Below are 20,057 nucleotides of genomic sequence, written 5' to 3' on the forward strand. Positions count from 1 at the left end.
TCCTTCTCTTCAGCTTGCAGAGGAGAGAGGGTTTGCTGTAATTTTTAGCAGTTAATATGTATGGCAGATGTGTGTGGTCTGCTTGGGTCTCCTTCAGTTCAGGCTTCTGTGTTCCCTTGGTGGTGTTGGCAGTGTGGCATTTTCCAGCTGGCATATCAATCCCTTACAAAGTCCCCCGGTGCTTACATGTTGCCCTGTAGCAAACATAAATTAATGCAGGGACTAAAGCAGTCTTTCAGCCTCTAGGATGGGCAGGAGCCTCTTGCTCTGCTTCACTCCCATCTCTGTAACAGGGTTAGCATTTCTTTTTCCTTCCACAGAACCATTGGATAAGCCTCAATTCTCTGGGTCATTAGGAAATAATAGTAGGTGATAAGTGACATTTTGCACTAAGTGAGGCTGCAGGTCCTGCCTGTTGGAAGGTTTTAATTAAATCAAGCTCCCTGCTATGTGCAGAGGGGCAGTGGGGAGAAGGCAGGATTCAAAGGGGAGATGAAAGCTGCTCTCTGCCTGCCATGCCGGGGTGCAGGCAGGACTTCGGCTCTGCCTCGGACCTCTCTTTCAGAGAAGCTCTTGGGTACTTAATGTGGCTTCTTATCTGAAATTACAGCACGTGTTTAGAGCTTCTGCTCCAGCTTTCCAGAAGCTGCTGGAAAATGCTGAGTGTAGCACCTGAAAAAGCTCTTTGTGAAAGCTTGTAGAGCAAACATCACCAGTGATGGTGATTGAGCAATGATTTTTGATGTGCATCACCTGTGTCAAGGAAGGAAAACTGCTGGGCTGAGACCAGACTTGAAATTGGGTGGCAACAGCCTTTTCTGGAGATCTTTGAGTTTCTGGCTTGGTTCTGATGGTGAGGACAAAAGGGTCTGATCTCTCCTGGCCTTCATTGGCCTTACCATCCTTACCGTAGCCTTCACTGATAAGGCCATAGTGATCTGCATACCCAGCTAGCACAGCATGGGGAAGCTCAGCGTTTAATGTCGAGGAAGAGAAGGTGGAGCTGCTGCTGCTGCTAGGTGCTGCATGGCCTGACAGCTCTGGACCTATCAAGACCTGCAGTTATTGTTTAATGCTTTCATTGGGATGTTTGGTTTCACTTTGCCTGGGTTTAACAGTGCCTTTTGTTGTCTGCTTTCTGTTCTCTCCTGTTTGTTCCCATGTTGCTCAGCATAGGTGTTATGCATATGCATAAAGCTTTCAAGGCATGCAGTGGCTGCTGGGGGCCCTCTAGTCTTCATCTTCAGTGAAAGAGCCAAAAGTGTGCCAGGGAGACACTGATAAAGAGATGTTTCACCATCTGGCTAAAGAGGCAGGCAGGTTTCAAAACCATATTGTCTCCCCTTGTCTGTCACTTGTTTGATTTCTTCTTCTGGCTCTAGTTGATGGCTGCTTGCCAGAGACCTGGACAGTGCATGACCAGTAGCAGAGTGAAAGGAGAGGCTGGCAAATCTGCTGTGCCTTGGCTGCAGTTGTGTTTATTTGCACAGATCAGGCAATGTCCTCTTTCCCTTGGCAAGAAATAGGGGATGAGTTTTGGCACACAGAGCCTAGCCTGAGGTCTGTGCTTCTGCCCTTCCTCTTGGCTGTAGTGCATCATGTAGGCAGAGAGACCAGCCTGAGCATATGCCATGGAGGTTCCTGTGCTTTCTCACCTGGCTCAGATGAGTAGTAACTGTCTTTCCCATTTTTTACTCAAAGGAAGACTTCATCCACATGGAAATTTGGCAATAACTAAGCCCCTAACAACACAGCCCAGTGCAAATGGCTAGCTTCTTTGTGAATGGCTGGAACTTTTTCTATCTAGATCCACTTAGGAGGCAAATCAAGTGTTTAAATGCCACAGAGCTGGTTTTGCCATTACCAAGAACTGATTTCATACAAAAGCACAGAAATAGCCCCAAACTTTCAAGCCACATAATTAATTTTCAGGGCACACTGAAAGGGAAATTCCCAGAACCTTACTAATAAACTTATGTAGTAAATTTAAATAAGGAGCATATAATAAGACTAAACTGGGTGTAATTAATAAAGCTTGAACCAGGCATTTAGCAGAGAGATGTCTAAAGGAGATAGAAGTGTGTGGATAGTCTAAGGATGGTGAAGGTGTAACAGTGGAAGAATTCAGGCCATGAGGGTGACAGGCAGTGTGGAGATCCAGTCCTCCTAAAGGAGCTGTTCTACCTTAGATTAGTTTTGCTGTGAGATGTAAGTAGGGATGGGATGATGGGTGGGATTACACCAGCCTGCTCGGAGTATTCCTGTAAGTGAGCACAGAGCCATCAAAACACTTCATGCAGCTCCCACCAGGCAGGTTAACCCCCCTGAAGTTTCTGTTTCCCTCTATTTTATACTGCTGGAGAAGAGGGAAGCCTTGAAAGGTGAGAGCTTGGTGAAAGAGAGACTCAGCCTATGGGTGTCCTGGCCTACTGTCTCGCTTTGCTGTGCCCCACCTATTTAAAAGCCTTTCAAGAGCCTCCAACCATTATCCCCATAGTCCATCAGAGAGAACTGAGCTCCCACTAGCTTGTCTTTGAGCAGCAGCTGAGAGAAAAAAAAATGTGCATTCTCCAACTTGTCACCTCAAACCCAAAAGTTTCACCCTAATTTACCTGAAAAAAGACGGATAGTTAGAAGAAGAGGCTAAATGGCACCTCCAAGTAGGCTTTGCTGATCTGGCCTCTGGGGTACTGTTCTGTTTAATGAAATAATTTACTGCTGGTTATTTGCCTTCAAGCAGTAGCTAGTCAGGCCTTTTGGAGAGATCATGCTGTTTCTAACTTGGGGATCAGGCATAGGACTCAGTGTGGGAAGTGTGTAATGCTTGCATGGGGGGGTGCTAGGCTTGCTAGCACCTGCATCGGAGAGGTTCAGATCTGGGGACATGGCCTTTGTGGGGCATGAAGTCCCACAGAGCTGCCTGCGAGAGGGTCTGGTTGCTGTGGATGGGTAGGGGGAAGGCCATTTGGAGCTCTTCCAGTATTATGGGAAGCCCTCTAAGAGGGTCTAGGTCTGAGTTTGCTGGTTTCAGGGTCTGAACTCAAACTGGGAGCACCTCCTCTAGTGTGAAGGGGGAGATGAAATGTCTTCTTTTGGCCAGAAGGCTTACTGACCCTACTGCAGGTGCAGATCTTGACCTGAGTAATTGAGCACAGGAGACTCACAAAGGAGGATCACACATGATTAGAAATTAGAAACACCTGCCCAGGTGAGCAGGTGTTGGCACTGTAGCTGGGAGTGTTCTAACAACCCAGATGGGATTGCTGGCCAGTCGTTGTACAGGAACTTTCTGGAATAGAGGTTGAGCGTCAGGGGTAAGTTTTATTTCCTAGCAAGAAATTAATTCACTGCTGTCCTTGCAGGAGCTGCTAAAATCTATTGCGGGGTTAGGGAGGCTGCAGAGGAAAGAGGGCACTGGGGGGAATGCTCTTTTTAGATTAAAAAAAGAGAAGCCTAAAAAGAATGCTTGGTGTTGGAGCAGGGGGGCTGTATGAGGCTGCTCTAGACTGATCGCCCCCCAACCCAAAAATCCCTCCTTTACTCTTCGGGCAGGAGCCCTCCTGCCGCCCGGGTCCGCCCCTGTCCGCTGCCCGCGGTGTGAGAGGGAGGAGGAGGAGATGGGAGGAGGGGGGAGCCCCCAGCTCCGGCATGAGGCCGGGCTGAGCGATGTGCGAGCAGGCAGCGCGGTACTGCCGGGCCGGCGTGCAGAGGCTGCTGCGCAAGCCGCCGCCGGCGCTCCGGGGGCTGGACGGGCTGCTGCGCTGGGTCGGGGCCAGGATGGTCGACAAGGGCCTCGCAGAGAGGGAGCTGCTCAGCGCGGGGGCCGCCGCCGAGCAGAAGAAGGGCACCTCCGTCATTCTCGATGTGAGTGAGTGGTCCCCGCGTCCCGCACCCCTGGGCCCGGCGGGTGGCATGCCGGCTGCTACCTCCCTCCCTGCCCGCATCCTGCACCGGCTCGGCGTCGGGGTTACTCTTCGGGTCCTGCATTCCCGGACTTGTTGGGGACGGGTTGTACCAGGTCCTGCATCAGCTGGATCAGCTGGGATGGGGGTGCACTGTAGGTCCTTAATACTGGTAATCTCGGACCCGACCGGGTCGTACTCTTACTCGTACTTGTCCTGCAACCCCTACCGGAGCAGGCCCTCTCTGCCCGGGGTCCCGCATCCTCCCTTACCCGGGTCCCACATGCCTCTTACCAGGGACCCGCACCCATACCACCGGCTCGGAGTCGGTGTAATTTCCCGTGCCTTGCACCCTCGTTCCAGCCCCTCACGGGCCGGCTGGGCAAGAGGCTGCACCTCGGCTCCTCGCTCCCCTTGCTTGGCCCCTGAGCTCCCAGGCTGCTCGGGCACGGGAGTGCACTGTGGTTCCTGCACCCTCGTTGTCGGATCCTGCACCTCGCAACCGGCTCGGCATCAGGCAGGGTTATTCCTTGGATCCTGTACCCTTGGCCGATTGTGAATGGGGTGCAGCCCAAGTCATGCATCTCCTAGCAGGCTGGGTGCAGGGGTGCCCGGATCTGGCAACCCCTTTGCAGATACAGTGTGCCTGAGCTTGTTGGAGATGGGGTTGCAGTTCAAACCCTGCACCCACTTGTCCAGCTCCTGTGCACTCTAAACTGGGTGGGCACTAGGGTGCAACCTGAGTCCTTCATCTCCTTGCCCTCTACACTGTGGGACAGCACCTTGGACCCACATCTCCTGGCTGGGCATGGAAGTACAGTGTGGATCCTGTACCCCCTTTCTTGAGTCCTGCACCCCCAAAAGTGGAAAAGCATAAAGGTGTAGCCTGGGTCCTGGTTTGGTTTTCTTTTTTTTTCTTTTTCCCTTTCTTTTGTTTTGTTGGTTGGTTGGTTGGGGTTTTTTTGGCCAGATGGACCTGGGGGTGCAACCTGTATCCTTTATCTCTGTGCCACAATCCTGTGTACCCTCTGGACCAGCTATCTATGGGAGTGCACCCTAGGCTCTGCAACTCTTTCTCTAGGTCCTGCATTCCCTGGGCCAGCTGTGATGAGGATGCACTTTGGGTCTTTGATCCTGATATTAGTGTGACTAAATAGGAATGGGATGCAGAACTCCAAGTCCTGTGAATCCCCAGGTCTTTTGCCATGGCTTGCCTCGGGTTGGCTGGGCATTGAGGTGCATCCTGGCTCCTGCACCTGCCCCACATTCTGCACCCGAGTCCTTGAAACTGTGAGAGTTTGTGTAGCAGGAGCTGTGAAGTGTGGTTCTGGCTATCTGTGGGTGTGTGGGACCCTGGGCTTCCTTGCTGAGGTTTGGGGGGACAGGCAGCGATGTTCTTAGTGCCTGGGCTGTGGTATTTACAGACGTCCTGATTAGGGAGATAACGAGGTTATTTGCACTTACATGATTTGGGAGAATGGGGTGGAATCAACCGGAGACCAAAGGGTGTAATTACACAATCATTCTGCAGCATCTAGTAATTAAACACATAGATCCTCTGCTTTGCTATCTCCAAGCTTTAAAAAAACAACAACCAAAAAAAAAAAACCCCAAAACAAAAACCCAAACCCAAAAGTAGTGAATGCAAAAATAAACTGCTGAGGCATTTGCTGTAGTAAAGGGTAACTCACACTCTTCTGCAGACTTCTTGAGTTAGGCAGTAGTAGCTTTTCCAAGCAAACCTTTATGTCTTTACAAGAATTTTGTAGATCTTCTACCATGTCCCTGGTGGGCATTGGCATGGGCTGGTGAGCCTGAACCTCATAACAGCTTTGAGCATCCTGGGCTGGTAGGCATTTCTGTTCCCAGAATGAACCGGTATGTCTGGGTCTGTTGAGGTACCAAAAGCAGACTGGGGAGCAGAGAGCTTGATGGATGGTCCTGCTTGGTGAGGTGGGCTGGCAGATGGACAGCAGTGAGGGTGTTGCTGCATGGGGAAGCTGAAAGGACAAATCCAACTAGTGCCTCTATGTCCTTTAAATTAACTTGTTTGGGTATTTTGTTTTGGCTGTTTGGGTTCCCCCCACCCCTGCCCTGGAATCACAAACATTTCACAGCAACCTGGAATCTGAACTTCAGAGAATAAACGAAATTGGAAAGCAACACTAAGTTTTTACAAGAGGTTCTTGAGTTAAGACTAGTTTTCCACAGTATCATTTCCATTCAATTTTACCATCTTTAAATGGATTTTTTCCCCCACTTTGAGTTCTAAGCTGAGAAAATGAGCCATGAACTTTCAGAATGGCTTAACCAGTGGGAAATACAATAGAGCTGGATGTGCAGGTCCCGATATTTTTTTTCCTGTCACAATGGGACCAGGAGCCCTTTCTTACCTACTGAAAGTAGAAATGGATGCTGGAAATGTAAGGTTTGAGGTTATTTTCCTCCTCCCTTAGAACTCTTTTTTTCCTCCAGCTACAATTGAAACACCAACCGAAGCTGTGGCTTCACTATAATAGGCTCTTCAAGTGCACTGTAAGACCCTCTCCTCTCATGCAAAGTCTCTAAACACGGGAACGTTAGCAGGAACGTTTCCCATTAACTCATTCATGTTCTTGCATTACGTGGATGTGCTGGGGAGGGAGCGAGTCCCAGCCAGGCAGCAGTGCAAGCTCTTTGGTGAGTAGGGAGGAATTCAAACACCTAGCAGGTTGTGCATTTAACCAAGAGGTTTGTCTGAGCTGCTGTGCTCTGTAGGCAGTTCACTGGGGGCTCGGGAAGGGATGGCATGCTTGGGTTTGGTTATGAATATTGGATAAAGTCACTTAGTCACTTTTTCTTTCTCCTCTGTTCTGCCTTTGTTTTGTCTTGACCATCCCCGAAGTACTTGTTATGACTCCTCCAGATCATGTGGGTAGCTGATGGGGCTGTAAAAGGTTCCTCGTGCTTTTTCCACCAGAGAAACAAAACTGAGATGAAGAGGAACAGAATACATGCAGAGGGTGAAGTGTCTTTGCCATCACAGTATCACAGAATGGTAGTGGTTGGAAGTGACTTCTGGAGGTCACCTACCCCAACCCCTTTTTAAAATAGGTTCTGCTATGGCAAGCCACACAGGACTACATCCAGATGGGACTCCAAAGTCTCCAGAGACTCCACAACTTCTCTGGACACCCTGTTTCTGTGCTCTGTCACCCTTGCAGCAATGATTTTTTAACTTATGTTGAGGTGCAACCTCCTGGGTTCCACTTTGTGTATGTTGTCCCTTGGTTTGTGACTAGGCACCTGTGAAAAGAGACTGTCCCCATCTTCTTGACACCTTAAAGCATTGATAAGATCCCCTCTCAGCCTTCTCTTCTCCACAGTAAACAGCCCAGGTCTCAGCCTTTCTCACAGGAGAGATGCTCTATTCCTTCGATCACCCTCATAGTCTCTGTTGGACTCTCTCCAGTAGTTTCTTGTCTTTCTTGAACTGGAGAGCCCAGAACTGGGCACCATACTCCAGACGTGGCCTCACCAGGGCAGATTAGAGAGCCAGGAGGACCTACCTCAGCCTGGCTACTTGCACTTGGAGGATAAATCTTAACCTTGAGCTAGTGTTTCAGAATTGTTCTTCAATTTGCCTGTGTCATTTTAGGTAAGGGGTTAAAAAAGGTTGGATAATGTTTACTAGTTGAGCTCAAAATCATAGGCTAAGACAGTCGTTAAAATTGCAGATGAACTACACCCTGCAAGAAAACTAACAAAGAAGGTAACTGAGCCCTAAGCATTGCCTAAAATAGGCAGCAAGTAAAACAAACTAGGGAGTGACAGACACTCTTTTCAGTGGTGGTAGCAGATCAGAGGTGATGTGCCAGTCTAGGAACCTGGAAGACATCACTTTGCATTTAATGGTCACCTCTTTTAACGTCACTCAAATTGCCAGAAGGGGCTGGAATGGGGCTAAGGATTGCACCCGTTCTGTGCTTGCCCTTGGCTGTCTGTCTCAAGGTGGTTGTTTGCTGAGCCTGGATGGCACATGGCTCCTCCATCTGTGAGAGCCACAAGCTCAGGGCTGGCAGCACGTGTAATCTGCTGTAGCTAACTAGTGTCTATCTGCAGTTTCTGACGTGAGATTGTGGTAATGCTATGCTTGCTCTCTGCCTTCTGGGCTGCTTGAAGGTGCCCTGAGCTTCAATCTGCACTCATGAGGTCAAAACCCCATTATAAAAGGAAGCTGAAACTGTCTCAGTCCTGCTTACATCTGTGTGTGATGACTGACATTTCCAATCCAGAACAAACCCTCCGCTACCATGGGACTTATGGAAAGGAGAATATAGTGAGTGAAGTGTTGTGTAAACCTGTATTAGATCACATTTACTGAGTGTGGATGAGTTTACATGTGATATAGGCATGGGAAATATCTAGACAGGTTTTGACTCTGTCTGGGAGCACTTCAGTCCTGACTGACTATCCTTACTCATCTCTTCCTATCTTTGTGTCGCTATCACCTGAGTGTGAGCTTCAGCTTGGGTAAGACCTGGTCAGTCACAGCAGCTGCAGGCAGAAATGCCCCATCTAGTTTACACCAGGGAGAGTCCACTGAGGACTTCATCTCCTACTTGACATCTAAAATAAGGCCCAGCCTTAGGTATGAGTAAGCATCCCTGTAGCAGGACTGTGAGCTCCAAGAGGTGGTAACAACTCTTCTGCCTTTCTGGCTTTGCCAGTAATTCGTTGCTTCTGGGCTTTGTTTTAAATACCCCTATAGAAAGAAATGCCATTCCTTTCAGGTCCCTTTTCTGCCTTCTTCAACACAGTCAGAAAGATCATTTCTCATTTCAAACCCAACTATTTTGCTTATGACTCTTCCTGCACCCCTCCTACACAAACACATCTGATTTGCACTTCTCCAGCCCCAGAGGATCGAGTGAAGTGTTTGGACAGGAGATGCAGAGGATTCGGTTTGTGCCAAGGGTGTGTCCCCAAATGTAGATCCAAGAACTGCACAGTTTGCCAGTTGCTTTGTCAGTGATGCAGTTTCCAGTGCCACCCAAACTAACATAGCTATTGCATCCACAGGGATCCCTTCTCAGTCCCCTTCTGCTCTTAAGATTGATTCACTTCCCTTTTTGTGTTCTCATTTATTTTCTCAGTTCTCTGACTGAACCAGGACTGCTATTCTATTCCTTCATCCTCTCTACATGAAATCCATAGTTTGATATTGTCCCCTTGAGCCATGCTGGCAGGGGACACCTGAAAATCAGGGACAAAGGCTAGCTGGGCTCTGTGCATTCAAGATTTTCTTACTGCAGGATACATAATCACATGGAAAAATTAATTGTCTTCAGAGCTCCATAAGTGAGCTCTTGACCTGAACCTGCACCCAGGGACAGTGTTGATGGGAAAGCAACTTCCAGTGCTGTGTAGATGGTAACATCAAATGCAACTCTTGCCTGTATCATGCAACTTATATTTAGGACAGCTAGGCAAAGTCAAAGGAGAAGGTGAGAGTGAAAGGAGAGGCTAGAATATGGTGCAAACTGCTCTTCCCTTAGGGAAGCAAAATAATTTGCTTTGCAGTGGGAAAAACACCATGAAACCTGGAGCACTGTAACATCTTTGCTTTGGAGTGGAAGCCACTCTGGATGGGAGACTATTTGCACCAGTGGCATTTTTGTTCCTGAATCACCTGAATCAAACCTTGTTCCTTGCACAGGGAAAGCTCATTAGCCTGATGATGTTTAATGATGCAGTTCAAAGTGGCAAAGATTCTGGTCATTATTTTCTCACATTAGTGCTGGGAAGAGCAACACAGAGGGACTGTAGGAAAGGAAATTCTTACCAGCACCTTGGGTTAGAGAGTTAAAGGCCGTCATACCTGATATAAATCCTTGTCTTGCCTCCAAATGAGGTGTTGAGACTTGTAGGGAGAGGAATGGAAAGGGAGAACAGGAACGCACTGCACAGATGGATTGAATTTGTAGTTATGTCTGGCTACCTGGATGCTTTCTTCACCCACAGGCTTTCCTCACCTGAGAGACTTAGATTTTTGTTTGCCCTTGAGTCTCCATCAAGATTATGATGGAAAAGAAAATTCTAGCTCAGCTGCACTCTATTTTAAATCAACATCATAATAACCTGCTGAAGGGATAATAAACTCTACAAAGCCTGTAATAACTCTTGGGCTTGTTAGGGGACTGCTCGTGTGAATTCAATAACATCTCCAAGAAAACCTCCATTAAGCAGCCTCCAGTGTCACATGTTCTCATCCAGGAGCTTTGAGAAGGCAGAACTGAATGTTTAAATTTGAAGCCATCCATTTGTTTTCTGGTTTATTATTACCACTAGCATTTGGAATTGCTTGCTTCTGCCAGCCCAGTATCTGCAAGTAGCCATTTCAGAGTACGTGTTGAAAAAGCTACTGGAAATCTTGGCTGAGTCTGCTTGGCCTGAGTGAAATGGAGTTTCTATTCATCTCAACACCTGGTGAGTGGAACAAACAAACTGCAGACAGTAAGCTGCATGCCTTGCCTTTGTAAATCTGCTTAAATGGGTTGATCTGTCCCATATTGTGTGTGTCCGGTGGGCTCACCCTGCTCTTCAGAAGACTTGCTGATTAGGTTTAAAGCATAGCTCAAGGGGGAGATGGTTGCTTTAGTACTTTTTGGATGGGGTAATTTCTCATTTGCCATCTGAAAGTGGTGCATTGCCCTGAGGTTGGAGAACTGGGGGTGATGGAGTGGAACGAGCCTCCCTGCTCTGCAGTGCTGCTGGCTCCTGTTTCTCAAGCCCTTGTCCAGTGGGGACCATCCTGGGCTGGGGCCGAGGCAGAGAAAGCCAATTGCTGATGAGGGCCTGGCAGGACAGGGTGTTTCTTCATCAATATTTCATCACCTCCCTTCTTATTGCTGCCCGAACTAAATCTAAGTGACTTGGCTGCTGAGAACAGCAGTGATGGAGTTCCTGCAAGGCTGCAGAGAGTGACTGCAGGATGGGCCAGCTTCGCAGGATCTGTGTTGGAGATGCTGCAGAATCCTTCTTTATCTTCCCTTCTTCAATTCATTGGAGCTTTCCTTTCTTTGAGCTTCCCGGAGTCTGACACTGAGCTGCCCACAGTGTTTTGCCCCACTGCTCTGTAAGGGGGCTGTGAGGGGCTGACATTTCCCTTTCCATCACCTTTCCTTCAGAGGACCCACACACAGACCATGCATTACTGTATGGCCTCTCCTGGAGGAACCTGCTTTGGCAGGGGAGTTGGGTGAGGTGAGGTCCAGAGGGCACTTCCAATTCTTCCCATTCTGTAATTCTCTGAAAGCACACCACATCTTTCCTGCAACAACCAATTCAAGACATGAATGAAAGGCATCTTCTAGTTGTGTATGGGAGGACACCTTTGTTTGCTGAGTAAGAGCATAAATGCTTGGTCTTCACAGAAGCAGCATTTTTGGCCGTATCACCAGTCTATCATGGTGCCTATTATGTCTCTGTCAGCCTCCTGATGCTCCTTCCAGTGTTCCTGCCTTGATGTGTACTGCCTGCCTCAGCTGACAGATGACTTTATCTTAAATTGCTTTCCTTCCAAGTGTCTTGTTTTAAATTTCTGCCTGTGTGCAAATTTTAGAGGGTCCAATTAACTTGAAAGACTAAATCTTGCTCATTAGCAGTGAGAACTAACCAGCTTGGTCCAGTAGAATGAAACACTGTGGGTAAAACAGCTGATGGGATCTTCTATCAACGTGGTCATTTACAATCATACTTCCTAGGGGTAACCTGGGAGACTCATGGTCTTAAAAACTTCACTTAGTGAGACTGGGCATAAATACTTCCATTTCTCAACATTTTTTTCAGTTCCTTGATTTTTTTCCCCCCCCCTCTTGCTTCAAGTATTCATTGCAAGGTTGATAGCTCTGCAGAGCAGAGTGCTGCAGACTGAGCCTTTTTCCCACTTGAAGTTACATTTTATCTATTTTGGTTTATTTTTACTTTGTTTTTTATTTTAATTTAATGTTATCTTTTTCTTTATTTTAGTTTAACCTTATTTTCATTTTATTTCATTTTACTTAATGTAAATTTAATTTTACTTTTATTTTAGTTCAGTTTTACTTCATTTTTGTTTTATTTTATTTTAGTTTTACTTTATTCTTGTTTAATTTTACCTAATTTTAATTTAATTTTACTTAACTTTTAGTTTTAGCTTAGTTTTAATTTATTTTTGTTTAATTTCACTTAATTTAAATTTAATTTTATTTTACTTTTAGTTTAGTTTTATTTTAGTTTACTTTTAAATTTTGTTTTATTTTACTTAATTTTAATTTTACTTAACTTTTAGTTTAGTTTTAATTTATTTTTGTTTAATTTTACTTATTTTTAATTTTATTTTACTTAACTTTTAGTTTAGTTTTATTTTAGTTTACTTTTTTGCTTTATTTTATTTTACTTAATTTTTACTTAACTTTTAGTTTAGTTTTACTTTATTTTTGTTTAATTTTACTTAAGTGAAATACAATTAAATTAAAATTAACTTTTAGTTTTACTTTATTCTGATTTATTTAATTTTTCTTATTTTTTATTTAATTTTACTTAACTTTTAGTTTATTTTTACTTTATTTTTGTTTTGTTTAATTTAGTTTAATTTTAGTTTTAGTTTAGTTTATTTTACTTAACTTTTAGTTTTACTTTATTTTTACTTTAGTTTTAATTTGTTTTTATTTCATTTAATTTTACTTAACTTTTAGTTTTATTTTTGTTTTAATTTTACTTAACTTTTATTTTTTAGTTTAGTTTTTATTTTTGTTTTATTTAATTTTACTTAATTTTATTTTAATTAACTTTTATTTTTATTTTAGTTTAGATTTACTTTTAGTTTAGTTTTACTTTATTTTTGGTTTTAGTTTAGTTTTACTTTATTTTTGGTTTTAGTTTTACTTTATTTTTGTCTTTAGTTTTACTTTATTTTTGTCTTTAGTTTTACTTTATTTTTGTCTTTAGTTTTACTTTATTTTTGTCTTTAGTTTTACTTTATTTTTGTCTTTAGTTTTACTTTATTTTTGTCTTTAGTTTTACTTTATTTTTGTCTTTAGTTTTACTTTATTTTTGTCTTTAGTTTTACTTTATTTTTGTCTTTAGTTTTACTTTATTTTTGTCTTTAGTTTTACTTTATTTTTGTCTTTAGTTTTACTTTATTTTTGTCTTTAGTTTTACTTTATTTTTGTCTTTAGTTTTACTTTATTTTTGTCTTTAGTTTTACTTTATTTTTGTCTTTAGTTTTACTTTATTTTTGTCTTTAGTTTTACTTTATTTTTGTCTTTAGTTTTACTTTATTTTTGTCTTTAGTTTTACTTTATTTTTGTCTTTAGTTTTACTTTATTTTTGTCTTTAGTTTTACTTTATTTTTGTCTTTAGTTTTACTTTATTTTTGTCTTTAGTTTTACTTTTTTGTTTTATTTTAGTTTAGTTTTATTTTTGTTTTAGTTTTACTTTATTTTTGCTTTATTTGATTTAACTCAATTTAATTTTACTTAACTTTTATTTTATTTCATTTTATTTGCTTGTTTTGCTTTCCCATTCTCCCTCTGCCTAGCATGGTGGCCATCTCCCACAGGACATAAAAGCAGACATTCCTGTTTCTTGGTTAGGTTTGATGAAATAATGTCTTTGTTTCAAAAGAGTGAAAGCAGTAAGAGAAGAACGTGGGAAGGAAATGAGAACCCCAAGAATAAGCAGCACCTTGTCTGGAGGTGAGGAATGAGGAGTTGGGGTGTCCAAATCAGCAGCAGACACATTTCATGCTCTGGGCAGGGCACATCATGCAGGGCTGGGAGATGTCTACCAAAGCCACAGGGCTTGCTGAGGTCTGGCTTTATTCTTTCTTCCCACGGACAAGCCATGACTGACTGCCTCTTCCAAGCTCATATTTAACCTCGATGAAGTCCATAGACATGGACATAGGTGGGATTCTCCCCCCTTAAACTTCTAATTGTTCTAAAAAAAAAAGGAGGTCCGCCCAAGGAATAAGAAATTCTGGAGTCATCACAAGCTGACATCATTGTAGGACTTTGATGACCATCTGCTGAAGCTGGGGCTGTAACTCCTACCATTTGGGTTTGGCCTAAGCAGAGGATGTATACCAGAAAAGTCCACTCCTCTGCAGCTTTGGAGGAAATTTGGCCAGAAGAATGATTAATATTCTTTAATTAAGCTATATTCACTTAAATACCACATTCTGCAATTCAGTTTGTCTCTTGGGTTTCTTGTTTCGTGCAGCAGTTTCTCTTCTGATACATGTATTTTTTGGGTAATGATTTTATGACCCAGAAAAGAAGAGATTCCATTTCACAGCTGACTCTGATCTGTCCTCTTGGTGCTTTTATTCCCTCCACAGGGAAATTTCTTTGTACAGCCGAAATCACTGCTCTTGCTTAAATTAATAAGGTCAGGCCTGAAGAGACAATGAGAGTACTCTTACTTTTCTGCCTAATTTATCAGCATGTTCATTTTTTTGAGGGGTAATTTATGGCCATTTTTGGGCAGGAACCTATAAAATTTCAACCCTTGCACAAGACCTTTTGCTATTAATTGCATTGTTTCAGGGGATTTTTCCTAAGATGAGACTAAGTAGAAAAATAGTGGCTGTTGCTGCTGTCTTCCCCTCTGACAAATGCTCCTGTACTACACTTCATTGCATTTCTTTTTTTTCCCTTCTGAAAGGGCTAGCTGATTCCTCTCTGTGGGCTGCTCCACCACGATGTAGTTTTGAGTCTAAATATAATCTCCTTCCCACGCAGGAAACCTGCTTTATAAAGTTTACATATATATATATATATAGTAAATAACTTGTTTCAGAAGTACAGAACTGTGAAACTTGGTTTAAGAGATATTGTTGATGACAGAGGAATTGGCTGGGCTGGGGCTGCATGGCTGGTGGAAATTGTTTTAGTAGGTATTTTTCTTGTCTTGGATCCATGTTTTCCACTGCCTTCTGCAAGGGAGATGCTGGTTACTTCTGGGAACATCATATATGATCCTCATTTTGTTAGCCAGCTTCTTTTAAACCAGTTGTTCCAAAGGCAACCCTGCTGATAAACTGCCCTGGTGATATTCTGTCATGTGGATCTGTTGGGGGGGTCATGGGTTGAGTCTTAGAATCATAGAATCAGTCAGGGTTGGAAGGGACCACAAGGATCAGCCAGTTCCAACTCCCGTGCCATGGGCAGGGATACCCTACCCTAGAGCAGGCTGCCCACAGCCTCATTCAGCCTGCCCTTAAACACCTCCAGGGACGGGGCCTCAACCACCTCCCTGGGCAACCATTCCTTGCTCTCACCACTCCCATGGTGAGTCTTGGGAAAGGTGAGCTCAGGAAAGCTTCTGAATTGGCTTTTGTGGGGCTGGAGTGCCCTGTGCATGGGGACTGAGCATTGTTCTGGTGCTAAGAGCTTTACCCTTTCAAGTTGAACATCATACTGAAAACATTTCTCTCTCTCTTTTAATCCTAGATTTTCCGAAGAGCTGACAAAAATGGTGAGTCTGTGCATTCATATTTCACATTTCTTGACTGAACTCCTGTCAGTACTGCCATTTTTTAAATCTCCTGATAGTAACATCTATCTACAGTAACTTATAAATGTCCTGCACTTTTCTGGGTCTGTCAGAAAAAGGGTTTGTTGTTTCTTTGACTGAGGTGTTTTTAGAGCAGATGCGATACTAGTGTGCAAGTCTGCATGGTAAGACTCACCAGATTTGGGGGCACTTTCACAAAGGAGAGTATAAAAATAACCACAGCAAAGTGATATGTGAGGATCCATCTCTTGGTAATCTTGGAATGGAGACTTAATCTGTAGTAGACCTTTGATTCCTGAAGGACTGCACACAGGCATGGACACCCATGGTCTGGTTGATTGGACTGAGCTGGGTGCTAGGTTGGACTGGATGATCATGGAGGTCCCTTCCAACCTGGTTGATTCTATGATTCTCTTTGTATTTTCGGTCTGTGCTTGCAGGAAGCTGAGCAAATTGTCTGAGCCAAATCTTGGGGAATAACTCAGAGGTGTTTTCATCAAATGACTTAAGATTCTGAAAGAAGAGAGCTGCTTTGCTTTGAGACAATGTTGCTATGGGGATAAAAAATGCGATGGATCCAGTCCCAGGACCTCTCTCCACCCTGCAAAGCAATTTAGTTTTAGATCCTAGCTAAAATCCCCAGAGCTGCTATCAGTTCTTTTCCCATTGTACAAGATGAAAATTAAATATGCATCAAAACTCTGTGTGTTTGCAGGAAGACATGTGGGAGGTTTGTGCAGAGGAGCACAGGGAAGAATTTGGTTTATCCCCACCAGATTTAAAAGGGAGAAACTTATGCAAGAGCTTGTAGCTAGGTGTGATCACTGCAGCTAGGTAAGGCAGTGCAGGGTGATGTGAGCTGGCTGGCATATAAGCAGTAAATGCCCTGTTAACATAGGCGTTTGGTTATTGCAACTGACAGAGTAATAAGACGTTGAAATTGGTTGCTGAGCATTAGTGTGATGGGAGTGCTGGGGGGCGCGGGGGGCAGGTGTGGGAGGAGAGGTCTCCAAGTGCTGCTTACAGGGAAAAATGAGTTTGTGCTCCTGACACCCAGGCTGTCACACTCCACAGCCTCCTGAGCCCTTAATTGTTGCCTAATTGGAGACTTGGAGGTTTTGCCTGATGAAATATTAGATGCTGCCTCTGAGAGATGCTGCCTGCTTTCTGCTGGCTGCTGTGCATGCCTCCATGGAGCTGAGTGCCAGGGTTGCCAGCTGGTAATGAAGTCTTACCTGCCACTTGCTCTCTATCAGGAAAAGCCTGGTGAGGTTTTTGGACTACGGCTCTCGATGTGGTGCATGCTTCAGTCTGAAGAAGCTGAAAATGCCACTCCAAATTTTGACCTATGCTACTGTTCTTTGCTAAACCCACGTTTAACCTTCCTCCTGCCAGAGCATCCTTCCAGTTTCCAGGACAGCCTCTCTGCAGGGCAGCTGAAATCCAAAGCAGTGACTTCTTTTTTTATTGTAGGGGGTTTTATTGTGTGGTGTTTTTTTTTTTCTTTTCAACAACAAATGTTACTCTGCTGAACAAAGCTTGAAAGGACACACTTTGGCATACTGGCCTTGATGTATTTTCAGGGACTGCTTTTTGAGCTCTGCCAAAGGCTGCTGTGCTTTTGTTTTAGTCTCAATTAAATTTATTAACAGCTGTGATGGGGCTGAAGAGTCAGCCAAGCACGAAGTCTTGTCTCAGCTCTTGTGCCAGTATTAAAGCCTTCCTAGGATGAGTGAGTGGAGCACCTCAGAAGTTGCTCTTGAAGCTTTGGTGTTGCCCTCTCACTGCAGCATAACGTCAGGAGCTGCTGCCTGCAAGTAGCAGACAGACTTGGCTGTCCAACTCACCCAAGAGGGCAAAGCTGTAACTCTGGTGGTTTTACCATGTCACAAGGTCATGGAGGTTAACTTTTAGTGCAGCTCTCACCACTGGGACAGCTCTCTTGGCATATTGGGCAGATGCTAGTGGCAAACTGTGAATCTCTGGTTTGTGGTGTGGGTGATAATCTGGAGAAATGCTGAGCTTTTGGACCCCATTGGTCTGCTCTGGTGAGAGGTATCTGAGAACCCCGAGGTATCATTGGGAAGCTAGTGACATTTGCAGGCCAGTTCCCTTACTGTTGGTGAAACCAATTCAGAGGTTCTGGTTTTGTAACCTTATTCTGCTACTTAAAATGGGCAACAGTCCTTAATTTTTTTCACATGGCTATCAGGTAAAGGCCCAATGAGGGGCTTTTTCATCAGCAAGAGCAATCCTGTTGTTTTTTATCTCTGGCTTTTACCCTGGGAAAGATCTGTTCCTCCATGGTCTTCCCTTTGTAAGGCTAAAGTAAGGGATCCAAGCAGAGAACAGGTTGGATCACTCCACTGCACATGGACGGGAAGACATGTGATGCTTAAAAGCATTTTCTTGTCCTGTTCATTCATCCAAAGGGAGCTTAGATTCAGCAAAAAACCAGAGATAAATACCCCAGAGCTGACCTTGAGGTATGCATCAGCCACTCTGGCCAGCCAAACACTTGCCCATGAAGTTGCCTTCTGGAGTCCAGATTCTCCTTAACCCTGTAATGTTCATGGGGAACACTGCTCATGAGTGAGTGATCTCTTTGATTGGCTGTGCTGTGCAGACAAGAAAAGATGCTCACCCCTTTGCAGATATCCCCCTGGATGCTGCTTGTCTGAATATCTTATGGAGTCATAGAATCATTCTGATTGGAAGAGACCTTTCCGACTATCAAGCCCAACTGTTAGCCAAGCAGTGCCAGGTCGCCACTAAACCATGTGCTTTAGCATAGAATCATACAATGGTTTAGGTTGGAAGGGACCTCAAGGATCATCCACTTCCAACCCCCTGCCATAGGCAGGGACACCCATCATTAGAGCAGGTCACTGAAGGCCTCGTCCAGCCTGGCCTTAAGTACCTCCAGGGAGGGAGCATCCACAAGCTCCTTGTGTAGCCTGTGCCAGTGTCTCACCACCCTCACTGCAAAGAACCCTTTCCTAACATCTAGTTTGCATCTCCCCTCTGACAGTTTAAACCCATTCCCCCTTGTCCTGTCGTTACAAGACCTTGTCAATAGTCCCTCCTCAGCCTTCCTGTAGCTCCCTTCAGGTACTGCAAGGCTGCTATAAGGTCTCCTTGATGCCTTCTCTTCTCCAGGCTGAAGACCTCCAGCTCTTGTAGCCTGTCCTCATACCAGAGCTGCTGCAACCCTCTGAGCATCTTTGTGGCCTCCTCTGGACTTGCTCTAACAGTTCCATGTCCTTTTTATGCTGGGGACTCCAGATCTGCACACAGGACTCCAGGTGGGGTCTGACGAGAGCAGAGTAAATGAGGATAATCCTCTGCCTTGCCCTGTTGGCCACACTGCTCTTGCTGCAGCTCAGCACAGGGTTGCTGTCTGGGCTGCACTCACACTGCAGGCTCGTGTTGAGCTTTTCATCAATGCAGACCCCCAGGTCCTTTTCTTCTGGGCTGCTCTCAGCCATTCCCTACCCAGCCTGTATTTGTGCTTGGGATTATGCTGATCTGGATGCAGGACCTTACACTTGGCTTTGTAGCACCACATCTACATCCCCTCATCTTTATCCCATTTGAACCAGTAATATGCCAGTTAAAATTCAAAAGAGGGATGCTTGCACAGATTGGAAGGACAGAAGCTCTTCTTGTCTGGGTGACAAAATGAGTGTGGATTGCCAGTGACACATCTGCCACCCAGTAGCTGTTACAGCACTGGGTGTAAAGGTTTTGGGCTGACTTGTCAGGACCCCTCATCAGCTTAGAGTGGTCTGGGTAGGCATAAGCAGGGCAAATCCTGCCCTGATGTCTGGTTGCTAAATTGATGGTTCGTCGTCAAAGGTGGTGCTGGGCAGGAATTGGAACTGCTAAGGGTTAGAGCTGTCCCTGCCAGAGTACAGCAGATCTGGGTGCTAGGCTTTCAGGGGGGAAGGACACCAACACCACTGAGCAAAGGAAGAAAAGGTGTCCCTCAGCCTTGGTGAGGCTGCTGGCTGAAACTGCTCTTTTGAAAGGTGTCCTGCCTCTTCCCAGTCCTGGCAGGGCACTGCAGGGGAGACAGCTGACTCTGTTAATAAAGGTCAGATGTTCTCTGAAGAAAGTCATCTTCTTTCTGCTTGCAATGCAGGCGACCTACAACTAGATGGTTTGGACAGCCCCCACGTGGTGGTCTCCACGGAACTAATGCTGCCAGGCAAACAGGAGCTGCCTTTTCCTTCTTATGATCTGGGTGACAGGCTGTCACAAAGTAGTCTGGAGTTAATTGGCAGCTCTATCCCCAGGTTGGATCCTGCAAGGTGAGGTGGCTGAGCACATGCCAATTTCGGCACGACTACTTTCCAGTCTCACAGAGTAGGGCTGTCTCAGTGATCTTGGGGCTGCTTTCTGAAGGGCTCTATTTCCTGCAGTGCTTTTCCCTACATTTTTCCAGGTGCTGCTGTTTTTTTTCTGGAGACAACATCTGTAAGTCATGGTGAAGAGCTTCACCAGCCACACCTAATTGCTTAGCTCTTGCTAACAGGGTTTGCTGCTCTTCATAATTAGCTCAGTATGTTCCTCTGCAGCATTTTGGGGTTGCAGCTTCCCACAGCCCCTCCA

At 45.0% G+C, this 20,057-nt stretch overlaps 1 protein-coding gene across 1 annotated transcript in view; it reads left to right on the forward strand.

The window, feature by feature from the left end:
- The first annotated feature begins 3,613 nt into the window (after positions 1-3,613).
- Positions 3,614-20,057, forward strand: part of NECAB2 (N-terminal EF-hand calcium binding protein 2) — a 93,757-nt gene continuing 77,313 nt past the window's right edge. Inside the window, exons 1-2 of the mRNA XM_064160465.1 lie at positions 3,614-3,864; positions 15,380-15,404. Of these exons, the coding sequence (XP_064016535.1) occupies positions 3,667-3,864; positions 15,380-15,404 (223 nt within the window). The 5' untranslated portion in view covers positions 3,614-3,666. The remainder of the gene's footprint in view (positions 3,865-15,379; positions 15,405-20,057) is intronic.

This window comes from Pogoniulus pusillus, chromosome 20 (genome assembly GCF_015220805.1).
Source record: "Pogoniulus pusillus isolate bPogPus1 chromosome 20, bPogPus1.pri, whole genome shotgun sequence".
Taxonomy (NCBI): domain Eukaryota; kingdom Metazoa; phylum Chordata; class Aves; order Piciformes; family Lybiidae; genus Pogoniulus; species Pogoniulus pusillus.